The 21,308-nt window shown below is 42.5% G+C and overlaps 1 protein-coding gene across 3 annotated transcripts in view; it reads right to left on the reverse strand.

Annotated features, from left to right (window-relative positions):
• The window catches only part of fras1 (Fraser extracellular matrix complex subunit 1), a 451,223-nt gene that overhangs the window by 224,050 nt on the left and 205,865 nt on the right, over nt 1-21,308 (reverse strand). For all 3 annotated transcript variants that reach the window (XM_067990719.1, XM_067990709.1, XM_067990729.1), the window contains exons 7-10: nt 16,169-16,252; nt 14,878-14,979; nt 10,484-10,675; nt 6,138-6,227 (exon numbers count right to left, since the gene is read on the reverse strand). In XM_067990719.1, the coding sequence (XP_067846820.1) occupies nt 6,138-6,227; nt 10,484-10,675; nt 14,878-14,979; nt 16,169-16,252 (468 nt within the window). The remainder of the gene's footprint in view (nt 1-6,137; nt 6,228-10,483; nt 10,676-14,877; nt 14,980-16,168; nt 16,253-21,308) is intronic.

The following is a 21,308-nucleotide window of genomic DNA, read 5'->3' on the forward strand; positions in this document are numbered from 1 at the left end:
CATTGTGCTGGAATACAAATCTGCTGCTGCTGATGGCCCACAGCGCCTCATGGATGCCCAGTTTTGAGCTGTTAGATCTGTTCTGAAACTATCCCATTTAGCATGGTGGTAGTGCCACACAACACGTTGGATGGTGTCCTCAGTGCGAAGACGGGACTTCGTCTCCACGAGGACTGTGCGGTGGTCACTCCTACCAATACTGTCATGGACAGATGCATCTGCGACAGGTAGATTGGTGAGGACGAGGTCAAGTAAGTTTTTCCCTCGTGTTGGTTCGCTCACCACCTGCCGCAGGCCCAGTCTGGCAGCTATGTCCTTTAGGACTCGGCCAGCTCGGTCAGTAGTGGTGTTACCGAGCCACTCTTGGTGATGGACAATGAAGTCCCCCACCCAGAGTACATTCTGTGCACTGGATCTTTTGTGTCCACCTGACAGGAGGCAGGACATTGATTTAAATCTCTTCTGAATAACAGCACTCCCTCATTGCTGAAGTGTCAGCCCAGATTATATGTTTAAGTCCCAGAGTAGGGCTTGAACCCATGACCTTCTCACTCAGAAGCAAGTGTACTACCACTGAGCCAAGGTTGACACCGAAAGCAACAAGTCAAACAAATCTAGCCACTTGTTGAGCAAAGACCAACATAAGGGGAAAATCGTCCTTTGCACTAACCATTTTACATGCCGAGCACTAATTTACATATTTTGGGGTAATTAATAAGCCTAGGGCACAACACGCACGCAAGCTTTCAGTGCTAGAACTGCATCCAGGTCACATTTTGACATCCACAGCACATCAGGTGCTGAGTGGATCTAAGCTCCCCATGGTGTGAGCCATTGACATACATTGCCTCTAAGCGATGGAGATTTGTAAGGCAACACAAGGTAAAGAGTGTATTTAAACTACTTTGTTTGGATTTATGCTGCTCCATCTCAATGTCAGCATCAGCTACATTTATGCAGTACAATTTCCCCTATTTCTCTGGCAGTAGTTGCACTGTTTCTATCACTCCACCTGATCTCTGACAATCATGGAACTTGCAGGAATTGCCTCTCGAGAGCACACTACGTGGTTGGAAGCAGTGAAAGAACCAAATAAAACCACTGGGTAAGGTTTACATTTTTTGATAGAAAAGCAAAAGGCCTATTTAAGTACACATAAGCAGAACAAGTTTTTTTAAATGCAACAGGGTATATTTTACTCCACAGTTCACTGTCATACTGCAGTAAGGTGCCACAAATTCCTCTCCCCCACCCAGTCTGAGGTGCACCCTCCCCCCACAGTGCCCGCTCAAATCATTTATACTACCCTGAGCCTGGGAAATCGGTCAAGGGCAGGAGTGCAAGCAAGTAGTTGGCAGAAGCCCCATCCGGCCGAAGATTCACCACCACTGTGGCAGAGGATAATCTGCCTAAACAAATCTAAATTAGGAATCAATGGAATCAACGTGTCGTTTAGATTTCTGTATTGAAATAAAATCTAAGCAAAGTAGCTCAAATATATTATATCCATTTTGCTTCCATACAATCCTCCAGCAATTATAATGGGTAATTTTGTGTTGCTGACAGGGAGCCTTGCCCATCGGGAGCGTAAATTGGAAACTTGGATGTGGTTGTGCATAATTTTCTGAACACTGATTTAAATGGTCAGAAAATCATTTGCAGTGTTCACTCGAAGTTCCAATATGCGCTCAGCAAAGCTCCTCACCAGGAGTACGAGTTGGATAATGAAACCTGAAATGTCCTCACTGAATTTATTGATTCAAATGGTTCTCACGAACTTACCGCCCTTACTTAATCAGACATATCTGGATGTTCAATCTTTTGGAGACTGGATACACATGTCAAAACCAGTGAGTGGGTTCTTATTATTACACACAAATGCAATCCCCCATGTACAAAAATTGCGAGACTCCCAGTGCAACAAAATGAATTATTTTTGTCTACTCTTGATGGTGTGGCCTTTCTTATCAATCTGGTCACAGTGCATAAGCAGTTTGAAAAACAACTGTAGTTCGGATTTCTGTACCAAGCATACCCCAAGACAATGTTGCAAGTTTGTCCAGTTACAGGCTGGGGAGAGGAATGATTCAAACATAAACAATGCTATGTAATTACTTCATTGTGAATGTGTGTGGCAGCCTCTGGCCCTGAGCACTCTGAGTTCTACCCCCTTAGAAACGGAGGCAGAACTATGTTGGCTGGAGGAGGAAGAGGCAGAGAGCTGCTCACAGAGGTCTCTTCTTCTAGGCTGTCAGCCAAATCTGACTTCTTCTAGACCAAGATCCCTCCCAAACCTTCGATCTTTGCTCCACTGCTGTCAGGAAGTAGCAATAAACGTTTTCTGAGATATAAAAAAGGTGGCCTGAATTTCCTCGTCCATGTCACGTCCCAGCCAAGGTGACCAAGCTCCTACAGTTAGCCAGCGACTTTGCATACAAGCGCAAAAAGCAGGACAAAACCAGCAGGGGCTTTGCGGGCCAAATCAAAGAAGTTTGTGCATTTGGCCTGCAGTCCTTAAGACAAAAGACCATAAGAGATAGGAGCAGGAGTGGGCCATTCGGCCCCTCGAGCCTGCTACGCCATTCAATGAGATCATGGCTGATCTGATTTTTACCTCAACTCCACTTTCCTGCTTTTTCCCCATATCCTTTGACTCCCTTGCTGATCAAAAGTTTGTCTAACTCAGCCTTGAATGTATTCAATGACTCAGCCTCCACAGCTTTTTCGGGTAAAGAATTCCAAAGATTCACGACCCTCTGGGAGAAGAAATTCCTCCTCATTTCCGTCTTAAACGGGCGACCCCTTATTCTAAGACTATGCCCTTTAGTTTTAGATTCCCCCATGAGGGGTAACATCCTCTCTGCATCTACCCTATCGAGTCCCCTCAGAATCTTGTATGTTTCAATAAGATCTCCTCTCATTCTTCTAAACTCCAATGAGTATAGACCCAACCTGTTCAATCTTTCCTCATAAGACACCCCTTCCATACCCGGAATCAACCTAGTGAACCTTCTCTGAACTGCCTCCAATGCAAGTATGTCCTTCCTTAAATAAGCGCACCAGAACTGTACGCAGTACTCCAGGTGTGGTCTCACCAGCACCCTGCACAGTTATAGCATGACTTCCCTGCTTTTATACTCCATCCCCCTAGAAATAAAGGCCGATATTCTGCTTGCCTTCCGGATTACCTGTATGTACCGTCTTGTGTTTCATGTACGTGGACACCCAGACCCCTCTGTACCGCAGCATTTTGTAGTATTTCTCCATTCAAATAATATTTTGTTTTTTTATTTTTCCTCCCAAAGTGGATGACTTCACTTTTTCCCACATTATATTCCATCTGCCAAATTTTTGCCCATTCGCTTAACCTGTCAATATCCCTTTGCAGACACTTTGTATCCTCATCGCAACTTGCTTTTCCACCTATCTTTGTATCATCAGCAAATTTGGCCACAAGACACTCTGTTCCTTCATCCAAGTCATTGATATATATTGTAAATAGTTGAGGCCCCAGCACTGAGCCCTGTGGCACCCCACTAGTTACAGACTGCCATTTTGAAAATGACCCTTTTATCCCGACTTTGTTTTCTGTTAGTTAGCCAATATATCCATGCCAGTATATTACCCCCAACACCATAAGCTCTTATCTTGTGCAGTAATCTTTTATGTGGCATCTTACCGAATGCCTTTTGGAAATCCAAATATACTGCATCCATTGCTTCCCCTTTATCCACCCTGCCCGTTACTTCCTCAAAGAACTCGAATAAATTTGTCAGACACGATTTCCCCTTCATAAAACCATGTTGACTCTCCTTGATTGTATTAAGAGTCTCTAAATGTCCTGCTACTACTTCCTTAATAATTGATTCTAGCATTTTCCCAATGACAGATGTTAGGCTAACTGGTCTATAGTTACCTGCTTTCTGTCTCACTCCTTTTTTGAATAGGGGTGTTACGTTTGCGGTTTTCCAATCCGCTGGGACCTTTCAAGAATCTAGTGAATTCTGGAAGATTACAACCAATGCATCCACCATCTCTGTAGCCACTTCCTTTGAGACCCTTGGATGCAAGCCATCAGGTCCAGGGGACTTGTCAGCCTTTAGATCCATTAGTTTACCTAGTACTTTTTCTCTAGTGATAGTGATTGGTTTTAGTTCCTCCCTCCCCTTTGCCCCTTGATTTTCTACTATTATTGGTATATTATTTGTGTCTTCTACTGTGAAGACAGATACAAAATATCTGTTCAATTCCTCTGCCATTTCCTTGTTTTCCATTATTATTTCCCCAGTCTCATCCTCTTAGAGACCAATGTTTACTTTAGCTACCTTCTTCCTTTTTATATACTTGTAGAAGCTTTTACTGTCAGTTTTTATATTTCTTGCTAGTTTACTCTCATAATTCATTTTCTCCCTCTTTAATATTCTTTTCATCATCCTTTGCTGGTTTTTAAAGTTTTCCCAATCTTCAGGCTTACCAGTAATCTTTGCCATAGAGTTATACAGCACGGATAGAGGCCCTTCGGCCCATCGTGCCATGTTATATGCTTTTTCTTTTAACCTGATACCATCCTTTACTTCCTTAGTTAGCCATGCTTAGTGCACCCTTTATGTGGAGTCTTTCCTCCTCACAGGGATATATTTTTATTGCGAGTAATAAAATATCTTTTTAAATGTTTGCCACTGCTTATCCACCATCATACCATCTAATCGGTTTACCCAGTCCACTTTAGCCAATTCCGCCCTCATTCCTTTATAATTGCCCTTATTTAAGTTTAATACAGTAGTTTCAGACCCAAGATCCTCACTCTCAAACTGGATGTGAAATTCTATCAGGTTATGATCACTGCTTCCCAAGGGATCCTTTACTTTGAGATCATTAATTAATCCTGTTTCGTTACCCATTACCAGATCCAGAATGGCCTGTTCCCTGGTTGGTTCCCCGACGTATTGGTCTAAGAAACAGTCCCTAATACACTCAATGAACTCCTCCTCGGGACTATTTTTGCCAATTTGATTTGTCCAATCTATGTGAAAGTTAAAATCGCCCATGATTATTGCATTACCTTTTTTACAAGCCCCCCTTATTTCCTGATTAATATTTTGCCTTACAGGGTAGCTACTGTTAGGGGGCCTATATACTACTCCCAGCAGTGATTTCTTTCCCTTGCTATTTCTTACCTCCACCCAAATTGATTCGACATCTTGATCTTCTGAGCCAAGATAATTTCTCATTATTATACCAATTTCAGCCTTTATTAACAGAGCTACCCCACCACCTTTACCTTTTTTCCTATCCTTCCGAAATGTTAAATAACTCTGAAGATTTAGCTCCCAACCTTGGTCACCTTGCAACCAAGTCTCTGTAATAGCCACGAGATCATACCCATTTGTTTCTATTTGTGCCGTCAATTCATCTAACTTATTACGAATGCTGCACGCATTCAGATAAAGAACCTTTAATTTTGTCTTTTTACCATTCTTTCCTACCCCGGCCCCATTTGCTAGTGCACTCTTATGTTTGTACGCTCTGTCCCTTCCTGACAAACTCTGTTTATCATCACTCCCATTACTTTCCTGTACTACTTCCTTGTCTTTTCTCTTTATCAATCTATACTTCGCCCTACCTGAGCCCTCCCCCCCCCCCCCCCTCTATTTAGTTTAAAGCCTTCTCTACTGCCCTAGTTATTCGGTTTGCCAGAACACTGGTCCCAGCATGGTTCAGGTGAAGCCAGTCCCAATGGAACAGCTCCCTCTTTCCCCAGTACTGGTGCCAGTGTCCCATGAATCGAAACCCACTTCTCCCACACCAATCTTTGAGCCATGCATTCATCTCTCTGATCTGATTTACCCTGTGCCAACTTGCTCATGGCTCAGGTAATAATCTGGGAGATTATCACCTTTGTGGTTCTGCTTTTTTAGTCCCTAGCTGCTCAAACTCCCTCAGCAGAACCTCTTTCTTAGTCCTACTTATGTCGTACTTGGACACCCCTGGTTTAGCGAAGTAAACCAATTGTTCCTTCATTAGATGTGCTCTACCATGATTAGTCAATGTGTATGTGCATAAAAAGACCATCATTAAAACGTCCTCCATTTAATTTTATTTCTGAGCACACTCTACACACGTTGAGAGAGACTCACCTCCTTGACTTGATCTTTATAAACACAATAACTGCCAACCGACACACATTCAGGGCAGCATTTTCCAAGCAAATGTAGCCTTTCTTCACCCTGCAGATAATTACAAACGTTTACTCAAATCGGATGATGATTACCACAATTTATACATGTGTGCAGGTGCAGACCTGCAAAGGAGCACATTAATATAAATACTTTTGAGCCCAAAATTCTGGAGTCCCTGCTTCACCACGGAAGTATAGGATCAGTAAGCTAGGTAAAACAGTCAACAGCACACAGGCAGGAAAGGCTGTGATAGCGGTAGGAGTTAAATTGGATTAAATCACACTCTAGGTGCGAAGATATATAAGACCAAGAAGTTAAATGTAGGATGACCTGAGAGTGGAATGTTAATTGCTGGACAGATGCCCAGATGCCTCGCGGAGGTGTTGGGAGTGTCAATGGAGAATAGGCCCGAGTGTAATAAAAATCTAAAGAGATAAAGAAGAAAAGATTCTGAAAGCCAGCCTTGGCTCATCAAGCATGTGAATGGCCAGAGAACAATAAACAGATAATGACTCTAATCAGTATGTGCAAGGGAGGGGGGAAGTGGTCTGTGTGACCAGTAACACGCTTAGGTTCAACCCTGCATACTTACATTGTAAACAATTTTACAACACCAAGTTATAGTCCAGCAATTTTATTTTAAATTCACAAGCTTTCGGAGATTTTCTCCTTCCTCAGGCAAATGTTTCAAGATCTCCTTGAAGCCTACGCATTTATACATATTGAACAATAATACATGGTGTTTACAGACTGCCCCTGCAACTGCCCGTTGCCAAGGCAATCACCGTGTTCAGACAGAGAGGTGTTACCTGCAGAACCTCCGAATACACATTCAACAAAAAAACAAACAGGGAAAAAAAACAGAGAAAAAAAAAACAGAGAGAGAGGCAGAAACATCCGGAAGGCAGAGAGAGCCAGCAAATGACCCATTATATTAAAAACAGATAACATTTGTTCGCTGGTGGGGTAACGTGTAGCGTGACATGAACCCAAGATCCCGGTTGAGGCCGTCCTCATGGGTGCGGAACTTGGCTATCAATTTCTGCTCGACGATTTTGCGTTGTCGTGTGTCTCGAAGGCCGCCTTGGAGTACGCTTACCCGAAGGTCGGTGGATGAATGTCCATGACTGCTGAAGTGTTCCCCGACTGGGAGGGAACCCTCCTGTTTGGCGATTGTTGCGCGGTGTCCGTTCATCCGTTGTCGCAGCGTCTGCATGGTCTCGCCAATGTACCATGCTCTGGGGCATCCTTTCCTGCAACGTATGAGGTAGACAACGTTGGCTGAGTCACAGGAGTATGAACCATGCACCTGGTGGGTGGTGTCATCTCGTGTGATGGTGGTATCTGTGTCGATGATCTGGCATGTCTTGCAGAGGTTACCGTGGCAGGGTTGTGTGGCGTCGTGGACGCTGTTCTCTTGAAAGCTAGGTAGTTTGCTGCGAACGATGGTCTGTTTGAGGTTGGGTGGCTGTTACATTGGCTGTTACATTGGGTGGCTGTTACATTGGCTGTTACAGAGCATGGTACATTGGCGAGACCATGCAGACGCTGCGACAACGGATGAACGGACACCGCGCAACAATCGCCAAACAGGAGGGTTCCCTCCCAGTCGGGGAACACTTCAGCAGTCATGGACATTCATCCACCGACCTTCGGGTAAGCGTACTCCAAGGCGGCCTTCGAGACACACGACAACGCAAAATCGTCGAGCAGAAATTGATAGCCAAGTTCCGCACCCATGAGGACGGCCTCAACCGGGATCTTGGGTTCATGTCACGCTACACGTTACCCCACCAGCGAACAAATGTTATCTGTTTTTAATATAATGGGTCATTTGCTGGCTCTCTCTGCCTTCCGGATGTTTCTGCCTCTCTCTGTGTTTTTTTTTTCTCTGTTTTTTTTCCCTGTTTGTTTTTTTGTTGAATGTGTATTCGGAGGTTCTGCAGGTAACACCTCTCTGTCTGAACACGGTGATTGCCTTGGCAACGGGCAGTTGCAGGGGCAGTCTGTAAACACCATGTATTATTGTTCAATATGTATAAATGCGTAGGCTTCAAGGAGATCTTGAAACATTTGCCTGAGGAAGGAGAAAATCTCCGAAAGCTTGTGAATTTAAAATAAAATTGCTGGACTATAACTTGGTGTTGTAAAATTGTTTACAATTGTCAACCCCAGTCCATCACCGGCATCTCCACATCATACTTACATTGTAACTGCACGTACTGTGAACACACTTACATACTAACACTATGCTTACCATACGTAAATAACCATGTAAAGGTGCAGCACATCGGTGTACTTTAAGAACTCTAAGTAGTTTGATGAGACTACCGTGAGCGGTTAGAGGGCACGGTTCACGAGACCCGATGAGTTTGTTGCTTGTGAGCAGAGTTAACATCAATCTCATAAGTGCGTGTGCTGGTATTGTATTAGTGTATCGATAAGTAAAGATTATTAACCAGACGTCTCTCTCTCTCGAGTCCACGAGCTTATATTAAAGTGAGGGATAAGGATTATCCCAAACCCAAAAGCAAGTACCCAAAATCCCAAACTGTGGGACCGGGATAATTTAAATACTTTAGGTGGGCAGCTCCTGCCAGCAGAGATGTAAAAGAGCACCCTCCGACTGCCCATCAGATAATCAGAGCAACATGTTGCTGGGGGAGCCAAAGGTTCTTAATGGGCTGAAGAAGTAACATTAAAATTTTAAATCAATCCTCTGGGATCGATTACTTTTCCTCCTCCTGATGGTTAGAGTCTTCTTAAGGCCCAGAAAGGAACCCACATATCTCTGCAGGTGTGGCTTCTGTTGGACCTAAAGAGGGCGTAACGGGCATAATTTCCAAGGGAGCCCGAGATTGCCCACAAAGCTGGAAGCAGGCTTGGGGGGTGGGGGGGGGGCAGTTAAGGCAGAAGACTCACCACCCACCCCCCACCCCCCCCACCCCCCTAATTGTAATTTGGTCCACATATTGCACAAGGTGAAAGCCAGGTCCACCACAAATTTCTGCTCTCCCACAGTCGATCCAGCCACATAATGTCCCCCCACCCCAAGGAGTTTTTCCCTATTAGGTGAAACGTTCTTACCTCTGAATGTGTCCCATAACAAGACCTTCCACTTTAAAATTATCCCCGGGGTACATTTGTAATGAAGTTATGCAGGGTTGATCCCATAATACTGGCCAGCGTTTGTTGGGCAGAACTCTTTGTTTGCCTACAACTAAAAATTGTGCCTACACTTCAAAAACAACTCTTTGGCTATGAAGTGTTTTGGGACATCCTCAAGACGCCATATAATTAATTGGAAGTTCTTCCTTTCTCTGTTTTATCATATTTTTGGTAAACCAACAGTGAAGTTCATGGGGGAGAAGCCAAACTAAAATAACTGCTCTTGCTTCACCTAATTAAAAATGCTTCAAAACTCCAAAATGTCTGTTGGATAGGATTCATTGGGGCCCCTCTATCCAATGTCATTCGAGTGTAGCTGTATTGAATCTGATTGCCTAAAATGATGCACTCCTAGTTTTCATGGAGAAGCCACTAAATGAACAGGTCTTGTTTAAAATTAACCATTTTGGGATACATATAACATCAAGTGCTTTATATGTAGAGGTACTGAATTTTTCACCAATGTTTCCATTCAGACTCTCATTTGTATATTATATTTTCAACTTTGGCTACTTTTCTGCCACTCTCTTTATCCCCACAATTACATCATTCCTAGATCTAAAATCATTATTTTTCTGCTTTGTATATTGCTAATAATGGCCAAATACAAATTCAACAATATAAAACTTCTTAATTTTTTAACTTTACAGGTAAGTGCCAGCGATAAGGAGATGCTTCCTGCTTTTATTCTGTATTTGTGGTTTCAACAGCTTCCCCAACCGATACCAATTTCTATTTATTTAGTGCTCCTATATGCAAACCAGGAAGCACTGAACCTGAAATGCCAGGGCTTAGTCACAAGTATACTTAATATGCACATGGCTGGGAAGCGAGGGGCAAATTTTGCTTCAAAATGAATCAATGCTTTGATGGTGGAAAAGTAATTACTTTTTCTTTGATTCAAACTAAATGGCACTGTACTAATTGTCTTTATCAGCCTTCCATTTGAAATATTTCAGCATTACGTTCTGCATTAGGAATGCCTAAGTCCATGATATGCAGCTAATTCTGAATGAATGCCTGAAGATTTCTAGCACTTCATTCTGATTTATAGAAAAAATGCAGCCCTTTCACCAATTACCACAAAGCCACACCATCATTTTTCAACAACAACACATGAAATGGGGCTCCCTTACCCACGAGCACTCCACTCTGGCACATTCTGCAGTCTGACAGATGACCTGTCCTCTCTCGCACATACAGAACTCGCAGCCAGTTACATTCCACATCTCTCCGTGATACCTGATGACACCTTCGTACAAACAGTTCCCTTTCCCAGACAAACATTCCTCGCAGCAGCGTCCAGATCTTTTGACTTTATTTAGCCCCTGTGGAAATAAATATATCGATATTAAACATCTAAATGGAGATTTTTTGGCATCTTGAGGATTGTACATAATGTGTTGGGTTTCTTGCCACTTGTATTTTGTGTAAACAGAAATAAATTGGAAATCGAATTCACTAAAGCTGCCTTTCACTACCTATATGTATTATATAAATATATAAATTACATTAATCAACAAAAGAAAATAGTATCTGAAGTTTGTCATTGGACAGAAAAATAATATAATATTGACATTAACCTTGACCACTAGATAGTTTGATTTGGCCATCCAATGGACAGGCTTTCACGCCTGCCTTTAAGCCCACCTATTGAATTATTTTAGCCATGGTTATATTTATGCGGTAGCCTGATTCCAATATATTGGGTACATTACTTTACAGCTGCCACTTGGTATACAATTAGAAAGCCCACTGCAATTGCAAGCCGTAAATAAGCATGCAAAATTGTTACCTTCATTACATTCCAGACACCATTTTATCATCTGGCTTTAAGCAGCGAAAGCTGTTAATAATTATGTTCTACATGTACTTATAAAATGCTCGTGGTATGCAAACAGGCTTAAACAGAAAAACAAGCAAAATTTTAAACAGAAATGTTCTTTTGACAGAATGTGAAATCTTCCGCCCTCAGTGCAATTACAAACTTTTGTTTAAAATATGCTTTTCAATTTATTGTTGATGTCTTTGAGTTACTTTAATATAGTATGGTAGAACTAGATGCGCATAATACTTGGGAGAGTAGAGTCTCAGCACCCCTTTTTCCTACATACATTCCTTAGAATTGACCCCACACACACACAAACACACAGTCCTCAGGAGAGCAGAAAATGCTCCTGCACAAACGTACACATAAACCTGACTGATATTCTAACATCCAAACCCGCAAATTTACAGATTTCCCAATTCCTGACAGGTGAGGATCAGTTTCCTAGGGTGTTTTGGGATCGCCCAAAAACATACAGTTCTTCATTTACAAAAGTGCATCTGCTGGGTTAGCCATATCAAACAGCAGGTGGAAATGTTTAAAATTTGCTCACAGCCAAAAAACACCCTTTAATCAGTAAGGCAACCCCTTCTACTTTGCATGAAATTTAAGCACCCTACAGCTCAAAACATACAAGTTCATGATGCAAATCTGAATGATATGCTTGAAGTTATATGATCAGCATTACATGTACAAAAGCATCATGGTAACCATTGTCAATGTTGCTCTGTGACTGATGAAAGGGAGGACAACCCAGACATTAGTCTTTCCTTGAAAAGTTTGTACTGATGTCTTTAATCCAGATTCCAAGAGATCGGCATCTCTGAGCCAACTCTCGGCACAAATGCTGTCAAATCCATGTCCCTTAAGCCAGACTCGTCAACCCAGTTTTTCACGGATCTATGGGTCTGTCACCAGTATAAGGGTGACAGCTTTCGCAATATAAATTCCAGGAGGTAGCTCACAGGCACTGGTTTCTCAGAATCCAAACCAAAACAGCACCAATTTAAATGAACAACATCCATTGAATATGAAGGCACATGGAGCACATCTGACCTCACACCACCTCAGACTCAATTAATCTACTCTTACAGTAACAAGCGTACAGATTGAGAAAATGTAATTAAAAATGTACAGAAAATGTCCAAATAATTCTATTTTCTAGTGTGGCACCAATATAACATCATTGCCAGGAATTCCCCTGGGGGGAGGTTACCCGATCGGCCACTGTAACTTTGGCGGAAGCCCTATTCGCATGGCGTAACCGGAATCTGCGCTGATCTTCCACCAAAGCTATGGCGGCTGAGCAGGGAACCCCCTCCTTCCGCCAAGGAAATTGCCAGCGGATATAAGAACATAAGAAATAGGAGCAGGAGTAGGCCATACGGCCCCTCGAGCCTGCTCCACCCTTCAATAAGATCATGGCTGATCTTCGACCTCAACTTCACTTTCCCACCCGATCCCCATATCCCATGATTCCCTTAGTGTCCAAAAATCTATCGATCTCAGCCTTGAATATACTCAACAACTGAGCATCCACAGCCCTCTGGGGTAGAGAATTCCAAAGAGTCACAGCCCTCTGAGTGAAGAAATTTCTCCTCATTTCAGCCCTAAATGGCCAACCCTTTATCCTGAGACTACGCCCCTAGTTCTAGACTCTCCAGCCAGGGGAAACAACCTCTCAGCATCAACCCTGTCAAGCCCCCTCAGAATCTTATATGTTTAAATGAGATCACATTTCATTCTTTTGAACTCGAGAGAGTATAGACCCATTCTGCTCAATCTCTCCTCAAAGGACAACACTCTCATCCCAGGAATCAATCTAATGAACCATCGTTGCACCTCCTCTAAATATATCCTTCCTTAAGTAAGGAGACCAAAACTGTACACAGTACTCTCGGTGAGGTCTCACCAAAGCCCTATACAATTGCAGCAAGACATCCTTACTCTTATACTCCAACTCCCTTGCAATAACGGCCAACAAGCCATTTGCCTTCCTAACTGCTTGCTGTACCTGCATGTTAACTTCCTGTGTTTCTTGTACGAGGACACCCAAAGCCCTCAGAACACCAACATTTAATAGTTTTCCAACATTTAAAACATAATCTGTTTTCCTATTCTTCCTACCTCACATTTCCCCACATTATACTCCATCTGCCACCTTCTTGTCCATTCACTTAACCTGTCTATATCCCTTTGCAGACTCCTTGTGTCCTCCTCACTGCTTACTTTCCCACCTAGCTTTGTATCATCAACAAACTTGGAAACATTACATTCAGTCCCTTCATCTAAGTCATTAAAATAGATTGTAAATATCTGAGGCCCAAGCACCGATCCTTGCGGCACCCCACTAGTTACAACCTGCCAACCTGAAAATGACCCGTTTAACCCTACCCTCTGTTTTCTGTCCATTAACCAATCCTCTATCCACGCTTATATATTACCCACAACCCCAATGGTCCTTATCTTGCATAACAACCTTTTTTATGTGGCACCTTATCGAATGCCTTTTGAAAACCCAAATATACGACATCCACTGGTTCCCCCTTATCTACCCTGCTAGTTACACCCTCAATAAACTATAATAGATTTGTCAAACACAATTTCCCTTTCATAAAACCATGTTGACTCTGTCTAATCATATGATTTTCTAAGTGCCTCGTTACCGCATCCTTAATAATGGATTCCATCATTTTCCCGACGGCTGATGTCAGGCTAACTGGCCTATAGTTCCCTGTTTTCTCTCTCCCTCCTTTCTTGAATAGTGGTGTTACATTTGCTACCTTCCAATCCACTGGGGCTGTTCTTGAGTCAAGGGAATTTTGGAAGATCTCAACCAATGCATCCGCTATCTCTGCAGCCACCTCTTTTAAAACCCTTGGCTGTAGGCCACCAAGTCCTGGGATTTGTTGACTTTTAGTCCCATTAATTTCTCCAGTATGATTTCTTTACTAATATTAATTACTTTAAGTTCCTCACTTTCATTAGACCCTTGGATTCCCCCCTATTTCTGGTATTTTTTTATGTCATCTATTGTAAAGACAGATACAAAATATTTGTTTAACGTCTCTACCATTTCCTTATTCCCCATTATAATTTCTCCTGTCTTAGCCTCTAAGGGATCCACATTTCCTTTTGCTACTCTCTTGCTTTTTACACACTTGTAGAAGCTCTTACAATCTGTTTTTATGTTTCTTGCTAGTTTACTCTCATATTCTATTTTGTCCCTCTATCAATTTTTTGGTCATCCTTTGCTGGTTTCTAAAACTCTCCCAATCCTCAAGCTATCTACTGTTCTTGGTAACGTTATAAATCTCTTCTTTTAATTTAATACTATCCTAAACTTCTTTGGTCAGTCACGGATGGATCACTTTTATCGTGGAGTTTTTATTCCTCAATGGAATCTTTTTTCCTCAATGGACATGTTCATCCATATGATACCGAAGTGATGGTTACACATACAGGGACAGATTTTCCTGTTTCTGGGTGTGGGCATATTAAATCGTCTGGGCGCAGGCAGAGAGAGGGGATTGCGTGCCTGAAAACTGGGCGGCCTCTCTGAAGGGCATGTGATCTTCCTCACCCAAATTTCCTCTCTGTGCTGCGCCCAGGTGCAGGAACAGGAAAATAGTCTTTGTGTTATTTTCTGTATCCCACAGGCGATTGCGAGAGTTCCTCTATATGTAGGTGATTTGCAATTACCTTCTCACAAGTCAGTGATGGGCACGTCTGCGTATGACATCTGACTTCACCTCTGTCGCAAATACAACTGGTGCATCCATTCTTCTTCCACTGATCGCCATGCTGAAAAAACAAAGAACAGATTTTTTTTTAACACACTAAATTTGACTAACTCTGTTGACCTAAATTACAACTTGACACATTGCTGTTTAGTTATAGGAAATGCACTGAATTCCATTATTTGAATATTATTCCTGTAATTCTGAGAATCTGATAATGCTAACATATTCACTGCTAGGCCCAAATTGATGTGTGGCTAATTCAGAGTGCAAAAAATATTTTTGGATGTATTTTCTAAACAGAGATATGATATAGGTCATATCTCTGAAAATGTTCAATAACATCAGAATTGTGAAAGTTCGAGTGGATGTACCACCGTCGCTGCAATAATCTTATAGTTAGCTTCTGTTTACTTCCCAAACTTCCTGGCTTGCAAGATTGAAATTTTTAACAAAATGCTCCTTTAAGCAACCTGGCATTTCTCTGGAATGTAATAAATCTATAAATCTTTTGCCATTAAATATGGGAATATATGAAGCAATATCAGTAAGAATGCAGAATTTCTAACATAAAATAATGCAGAGATCTGCAGAGGAAACAGAATGATGAGGGTTAAACCCAACATAATGGGGTTGTGGATAGAGTCTCAAATCAGTTTAGCATGCAAGGCAAATCTTCACCATCAAAGTGATAGCAGTACACTGAACTTCATGTTCAGATCAGCAGGATTTTGGGCAAAGCTCTAGGTTTTACAAAAAGACTTGCTAACATTTGCAGGGTTGTGTAGAAGGTTATCAGGCTGGCTGATTGAACAGGGACATACATCCTGACTACCTTCGAGAGAAAAAGAAATGAGAAATTCCTGTTCCACCCAAACAACCAGCCACAAAACACAGAACACATTCAATCAGAATCTTGGGAGAACAAAAAAAACTCTGATGGGATGCCAGGAACTGTACAACGGGTGACCCTCAATTAGCAAATTTTTCTGTCAAGGCTCCGAAGCAGCGAAACCTTTATTTACTTCTTTAAGCAAACAGCCTTATCAGGTATATTGCACAAGTAAGGCAAAAGCACTGCTGCCAAAACAGACATCAAAATTTCTGATCTTAACTCCTTTTAAAACAAAAAGCGAAGTCGCAAAACATCAAAGATCAGCTTATCGTGTTGTCAGAACTGGAACTGGGCCCATAACTGAAAAATGGATCTTAACTCATAAAAATCAAAACTTGCAGAGTAGCTTCAAGGTTACCTCGTACTGCTTCCCTGCCAATGAACAGGATTTTGGCAGACATTCAGGACAGCACTTTCCAACCTGCATTACCACATCTTCATCCTAAAGTTAAAGGGGAAGAAAAAAGATAAATTATAAGTCCTGGACATAAGGTTGATAAGATTTTACTTTATTAATATTTAAATTCTAAATGATAAGAATAGGAATTTGCAGACATAATGGGACTCGGATTGGGGTCATGGCTGTTGGCCGGTGAGGAAAAGTTTCGGTTTCACCACATCCCATTTTGCTGTCACTTGTTCGAATCTAATCGTTGAATTTCTGCTGTAATCCTACTACCTCACATTGAAAATTTCCGAAGTTAGCACAATTTATTTTTATTACATCCAGATCTCATTTTTCAAGCATGTTCTTTTCTGTGCATGAATCCTAACACCTCTGACCAGAAGTTTCTTGTTCCTGCTAATTCTTCCCTGTAATTGGCAGTGGAAAGGGGTGGGAAGCGTAAGTAGATCTCCTCTTCTGATTTCCTTTGGGTTAAATACTGTGGGGTTGAGTTTCTGTGGGGGTTCTCCTGATCATCCGCTGTAACCTTAGCAGAAGATCTGCGGAGGCCTCAGAGAAATGGCGAAAATGCCGTTTACGGTAGGGGGGGTTTGAACTCCCTCCGCCCTGTGTAAACCTGGATGAACAGGAGTTTAAACTGTGTGGTACTTTTTGCCACTTAGATACCACCCAGCGGCTGTTTTAACAACGGGCAGTTGAGGCATCTGCCTGAGTGAAGCGGACGCCTCATTAATATTTGCAAATCGGGGTCCTATCGTTCAGATAGGACCCTGAGTCAACTTTAATAATCTACTGGCTGGAGCATCTGTCATGGACACTCCAATCAGTAAAACCTGCTGGCGCAGAAGCGGCAGCCCCAAAGGGTAAGTACATGACTTATTTTTGTGGGGCCAGGAGGAGCAGGAGTGTTTCTCCGGGCCCCATGAGAAAGGTTTGGGCCTCTACCATCCCAGGCTCCCCACTCCCCTTCCACACCCAAAACCTTCCCAAACCCTCCACCTACGTGACTTATCTCAGTGATGGAGAGTGGCCACTTTAAGCCCATTTCGGGCAGGCAGCTGTCCGATGAAATGTTAATGAGGCTCGGCCGTTAAAATCGACTAGGCCTCCCATGGCAGCTCCCAGGTGGGAAGTCCAGCACCTTTGCCCTGCTTTCCACTCGGGAGTTAAAATCCGCACTGTTGTTTCTACATATTTTCCTTGGATCTTCCGCCAGTTACAGTGGATGATTGGGAGAATCCCCACGGAAATTCCACCCCTGTGTCTCCACTTAGCTCCAGCTGAGATCAGGAACTCACCATCTAGTAAATCTCCAGTTTGAACTGGCCCCCCATAACTCCATGTTGCTGTGTGCGAGCACAGATCTGAGATCACCTGATCTCAGTTCAATGTTAGATTTAAAAACACTAGACTTCAGAATGTGAGATGAGGGAGAAATATGTGATATATATATAATGGTTGAGAATTCGCAACAGTGAAGGATTTCAAGATTAACCAGAATCTTCTTACATAACTCTACAAGTCAAACGCAGGTCATTTCAGAAATTCAGACTGAATCCCAAGGTGATCCCTGTGTACATAACAATATTAGAAAGAAGACCCATCAAATATGCTCTTTCTGGCAGACCATGTAGAATTTGCACTGCCATCGGCTCCTTCTAACTTATTAATCACATGAGAGGCCAACAACTACAGGTAACACTGCCAAGAAGAGAAGTCCTTGCTAAATTTCTCACTGACACATCACCCTAACATCAACTGAACACAAATGAAAGGTCGTCAAAATAAAATTACAATCTACATTATTCAACTGCTGCTGGCAATCGCATGGTACCAAGATGCCAGAGTGTTCTGTTCAGTATTTGTTAATCTGTTTCCCAAATATGTAAGTTTCAGTCCATTTCTTACTTAGATGTTTGCCCATCTCCGTTAAAAGGCATTAAGTAGCACAGTCTCAACTATTTCAAAATATCTATTACTGTATGAGCAAAGAGACTACCACTTAGTCAACAAATATAGCTAAAAATAACAAACGGTTTATCAAAACTTTCCTGTTTTGTTTTTTAAAATCAACAAATCCCACAAAACTCCCCATGAAGAGAAACTGCAACTTTACACATGATGTTGCTGGAGAAAAATAAGCTACTTTGACATTAGTTTTTCATCCCAATCTCACAAATGCCCTGTTCTGTATGAAATGATAGCTCCAGTCCTCAAGTGAGTACAGCTCATTTACCTTTTAAAGTTAAATTATGCTCATATGTGTCTACAGGCACTGTGTTTGTATCTACAGAAGAATCATATCCACTTGATCTCTGTTTCTCTGCACCACAATCATTTTACAGAATTAGGGGACACTTATGCAACATTTATATCATGTTAGAATTTTTAAAATATGACTTAATACCCCACAATGTGAATTTTCCACGGAAATATTCCTGTTTCTAAATGTCCTTCGTTCCTTTAATAGGACAGATTTGTTTCTCTATTTACCTCCATCAAAACTCCTTTTCCTGCAGCAGCACTGCCTTTGGCTGAGATAGCAGGATTGTCTGACTCTCATAGGCACCATTAATGGCACTGTGAATCAGACAGGAGATGCTGCGTGCTGGAGCTGCTCCTCCTCCTCCCTTTATTTCCCTCCCCCCACCTCAAAAGCCTTCACTCGGTACGCTGACTCAGAAATAGCAACCTTGTCCGTTGAAGAGATTTGAAACGACAGTAAAGACTGAACTGTAACTGTGGGCTAAGAATAATCTAAAATTTAACCATTATAGCCGTAAGCTGCTGGTAAGAACTAGATTGTTTTCAGATTTCACAATTAACTTACAAGCGATCGTGACAAACAAGAGGGAGCTTAGAAGCAGGAGCTCTATAAGCAGAATTACTCAAATTAAATAAAACTGTCTGCTCTCATGAAAAAAAGATTCCATTTCCAAATAGAATCGAAGACTTTTTTTTAAATGGCCCATTGAAGACTAAAGGATAAATAATTAAAACATGGTAAATGTACTGCAGACATAAGAATTTTTAAAATACAGCACTTGGGTGTAATTTCAAAAGGGAATGCTTATTATTTATTTAAGCAGCTTAATAAAGGTCAGTTTTAGTTTGCAGCATTCTTTAATCAATTTATATACTGTGTCGTACATAGCAAGGAGATATATTTTATTCAAGCGGTATCAATTATAAATTCATGTATCCCATGACCTTGTGATGGAAGCCAGGACCCAAGGCCATCTTTTTAAACAGTTTTGGTGAGCCATCATTCCCTCTGGCTAAATGTTGGCAAAACTGAAGCCATCAACTTCAGCTCCCTAAAACATATCTATGCACCTCCGACCTTGATTCTAAGCTGCCACAGGCTGAGCCAACAGGTACAAACTCACCATGTATTACTTGACCCTGAGCCCAGCTTCCTCCTTGGCATGTGATCAGTCACTAAGACCACTTTCTTTCACCTCCGAAGCATCACCCACCTCTGTCCCTACCTCATCCACTCTGCCACTGAAACCTTAATCCAAGCTTTAATCAACTCAAGGCTAGATTTCTCCAGTCATCTCCTTGTGGGCCTTCTCATCTCCACTTTCTATAAGCCACAAGCTATCCAAAACATTGTGGTTCATATACCAAAGTCCATTCGCCAATCACCCGAGTTCTTGCTGAGCATCGCTGGCTCCTGGTGCACCACAGAATCGACTTCAAGATCCTGGTTCTCACCTTCAAATCCCTCCATGGTCTTGCTTCTCCCGATTTCTATAATCTCCTCCAACTATGGCCTCCTCCAACTCTACATCCCTGTATGTTTAATTCTCGTTCACACTCCCTCCACTCCACCTTTGATGAACGCTTCTTCAGCCACTAGGCTACATACTTCTGGAACTCCATACCTCAGCCATTAACCTTGCCGCCTCTCTCTCTGTCTTTAAAAATCTCCTTAAGGCCCTCCTCCTCTTTCAATGAGCTTTCACCCCCTCCTAATACTTCTCTCCCTGCTATTTGGTGTCCACTCACTATCCACCATCGTGTAAAATGTTCTTGACATTTCTCTACAAGTGAGAAGTGATATACCAACGTAATTTGTTCAGTTTTTGAAAATTCTCCTATATTTGTGTCTGGCATTTGATTTTAAGGAATTTATAAGTGCTTTTTTTTATTCGTTCATGGGATGTGGGCATCACTGGCGAGGCCAGCATTTATTGCCCATCCCTAATTGCCCTTGAGAAGGTGGTTGTGAGCCGCTGCCTTGAACCGCTGCAGTCTGTGTGGTGAAGGTTCTCCCACAGTGCTGTTAGGAAGGGAGTTCCAGGATTTTGACCCAGAAACGATGAAGGAACAGCGATATATTTCCAAGTCGGGATGGTGTGTGACTTGGAGGGGAACATGCAGGTGGTGTTGTTCCCACGTGCCTGCTGCCCTTGTCCTTCTAGGTGGTAGAGGTCGCAGGTTTGGGAGATGCTGTCGAAAAAGCCTTGGCGAGTTGCTGCAATGCATCCTGTGGATGGTACACACTGCAGCCACGGTGCGCCAGTGGTGGAGGGAGTGAATGTTTAGGGTGGTGGATGGGGTGCCAATCAAGCGGGCTGCATTGTCCTGGGTGGTGTCGAGCTTCTTGAGTGTTGTTGGAGCTGCACTCATCCAGGCAAGTGGAGAGTATTCCATCACACTCCTGACTTGTGCCTTGTAGATGGTGGATTGGCTTTGGGGAATCAGGAGATGAGTCACTCGCCACAGAATACCCAGCCTCTGACCTGCTCTTGTAGCCACAGTATTTATGTGGCGGGTCCAGTTAAGTTTCTGGTCAATGGTGGCCCCCCCAGGATGTTGATGGTGGGGGATTCGGTGATGGTAATGCCGTTGAATGTTAAGGGGAGATTGTTAACCTCTCTCTTTTGTTGGAGATGGTCATTGCCTGGCACTTGTGTGGCGCGAATGTTACTTGCCACTTATCAGCCCAAGCCTGGATGTTGTCCAGGTCTTGCTGCATGTGGGCACGGACTGCTTCATTATCTGAGGGGTTGTGAACATCCCCATTTCTGACCTTATGATGGAGGGAAGGTCATTGATGAAGCAGCTGAAGATGGTTGGGCCT

The sequence above is a fragment of the Heptranchias perlo genome, chromosome 1, assembly GCF_035084215.1.
Source record: "Heptranchias perlo isolate sHepPer1 chromosome 1, sHepPer1.hap1, whole genome shotgun sequence".
NCBI lineage: Eukaryota > Metazoa > Chordata > Chondrichthyes > Hexanchiformes > Hexanchidae > Heptranchias > Heptranchias perlo.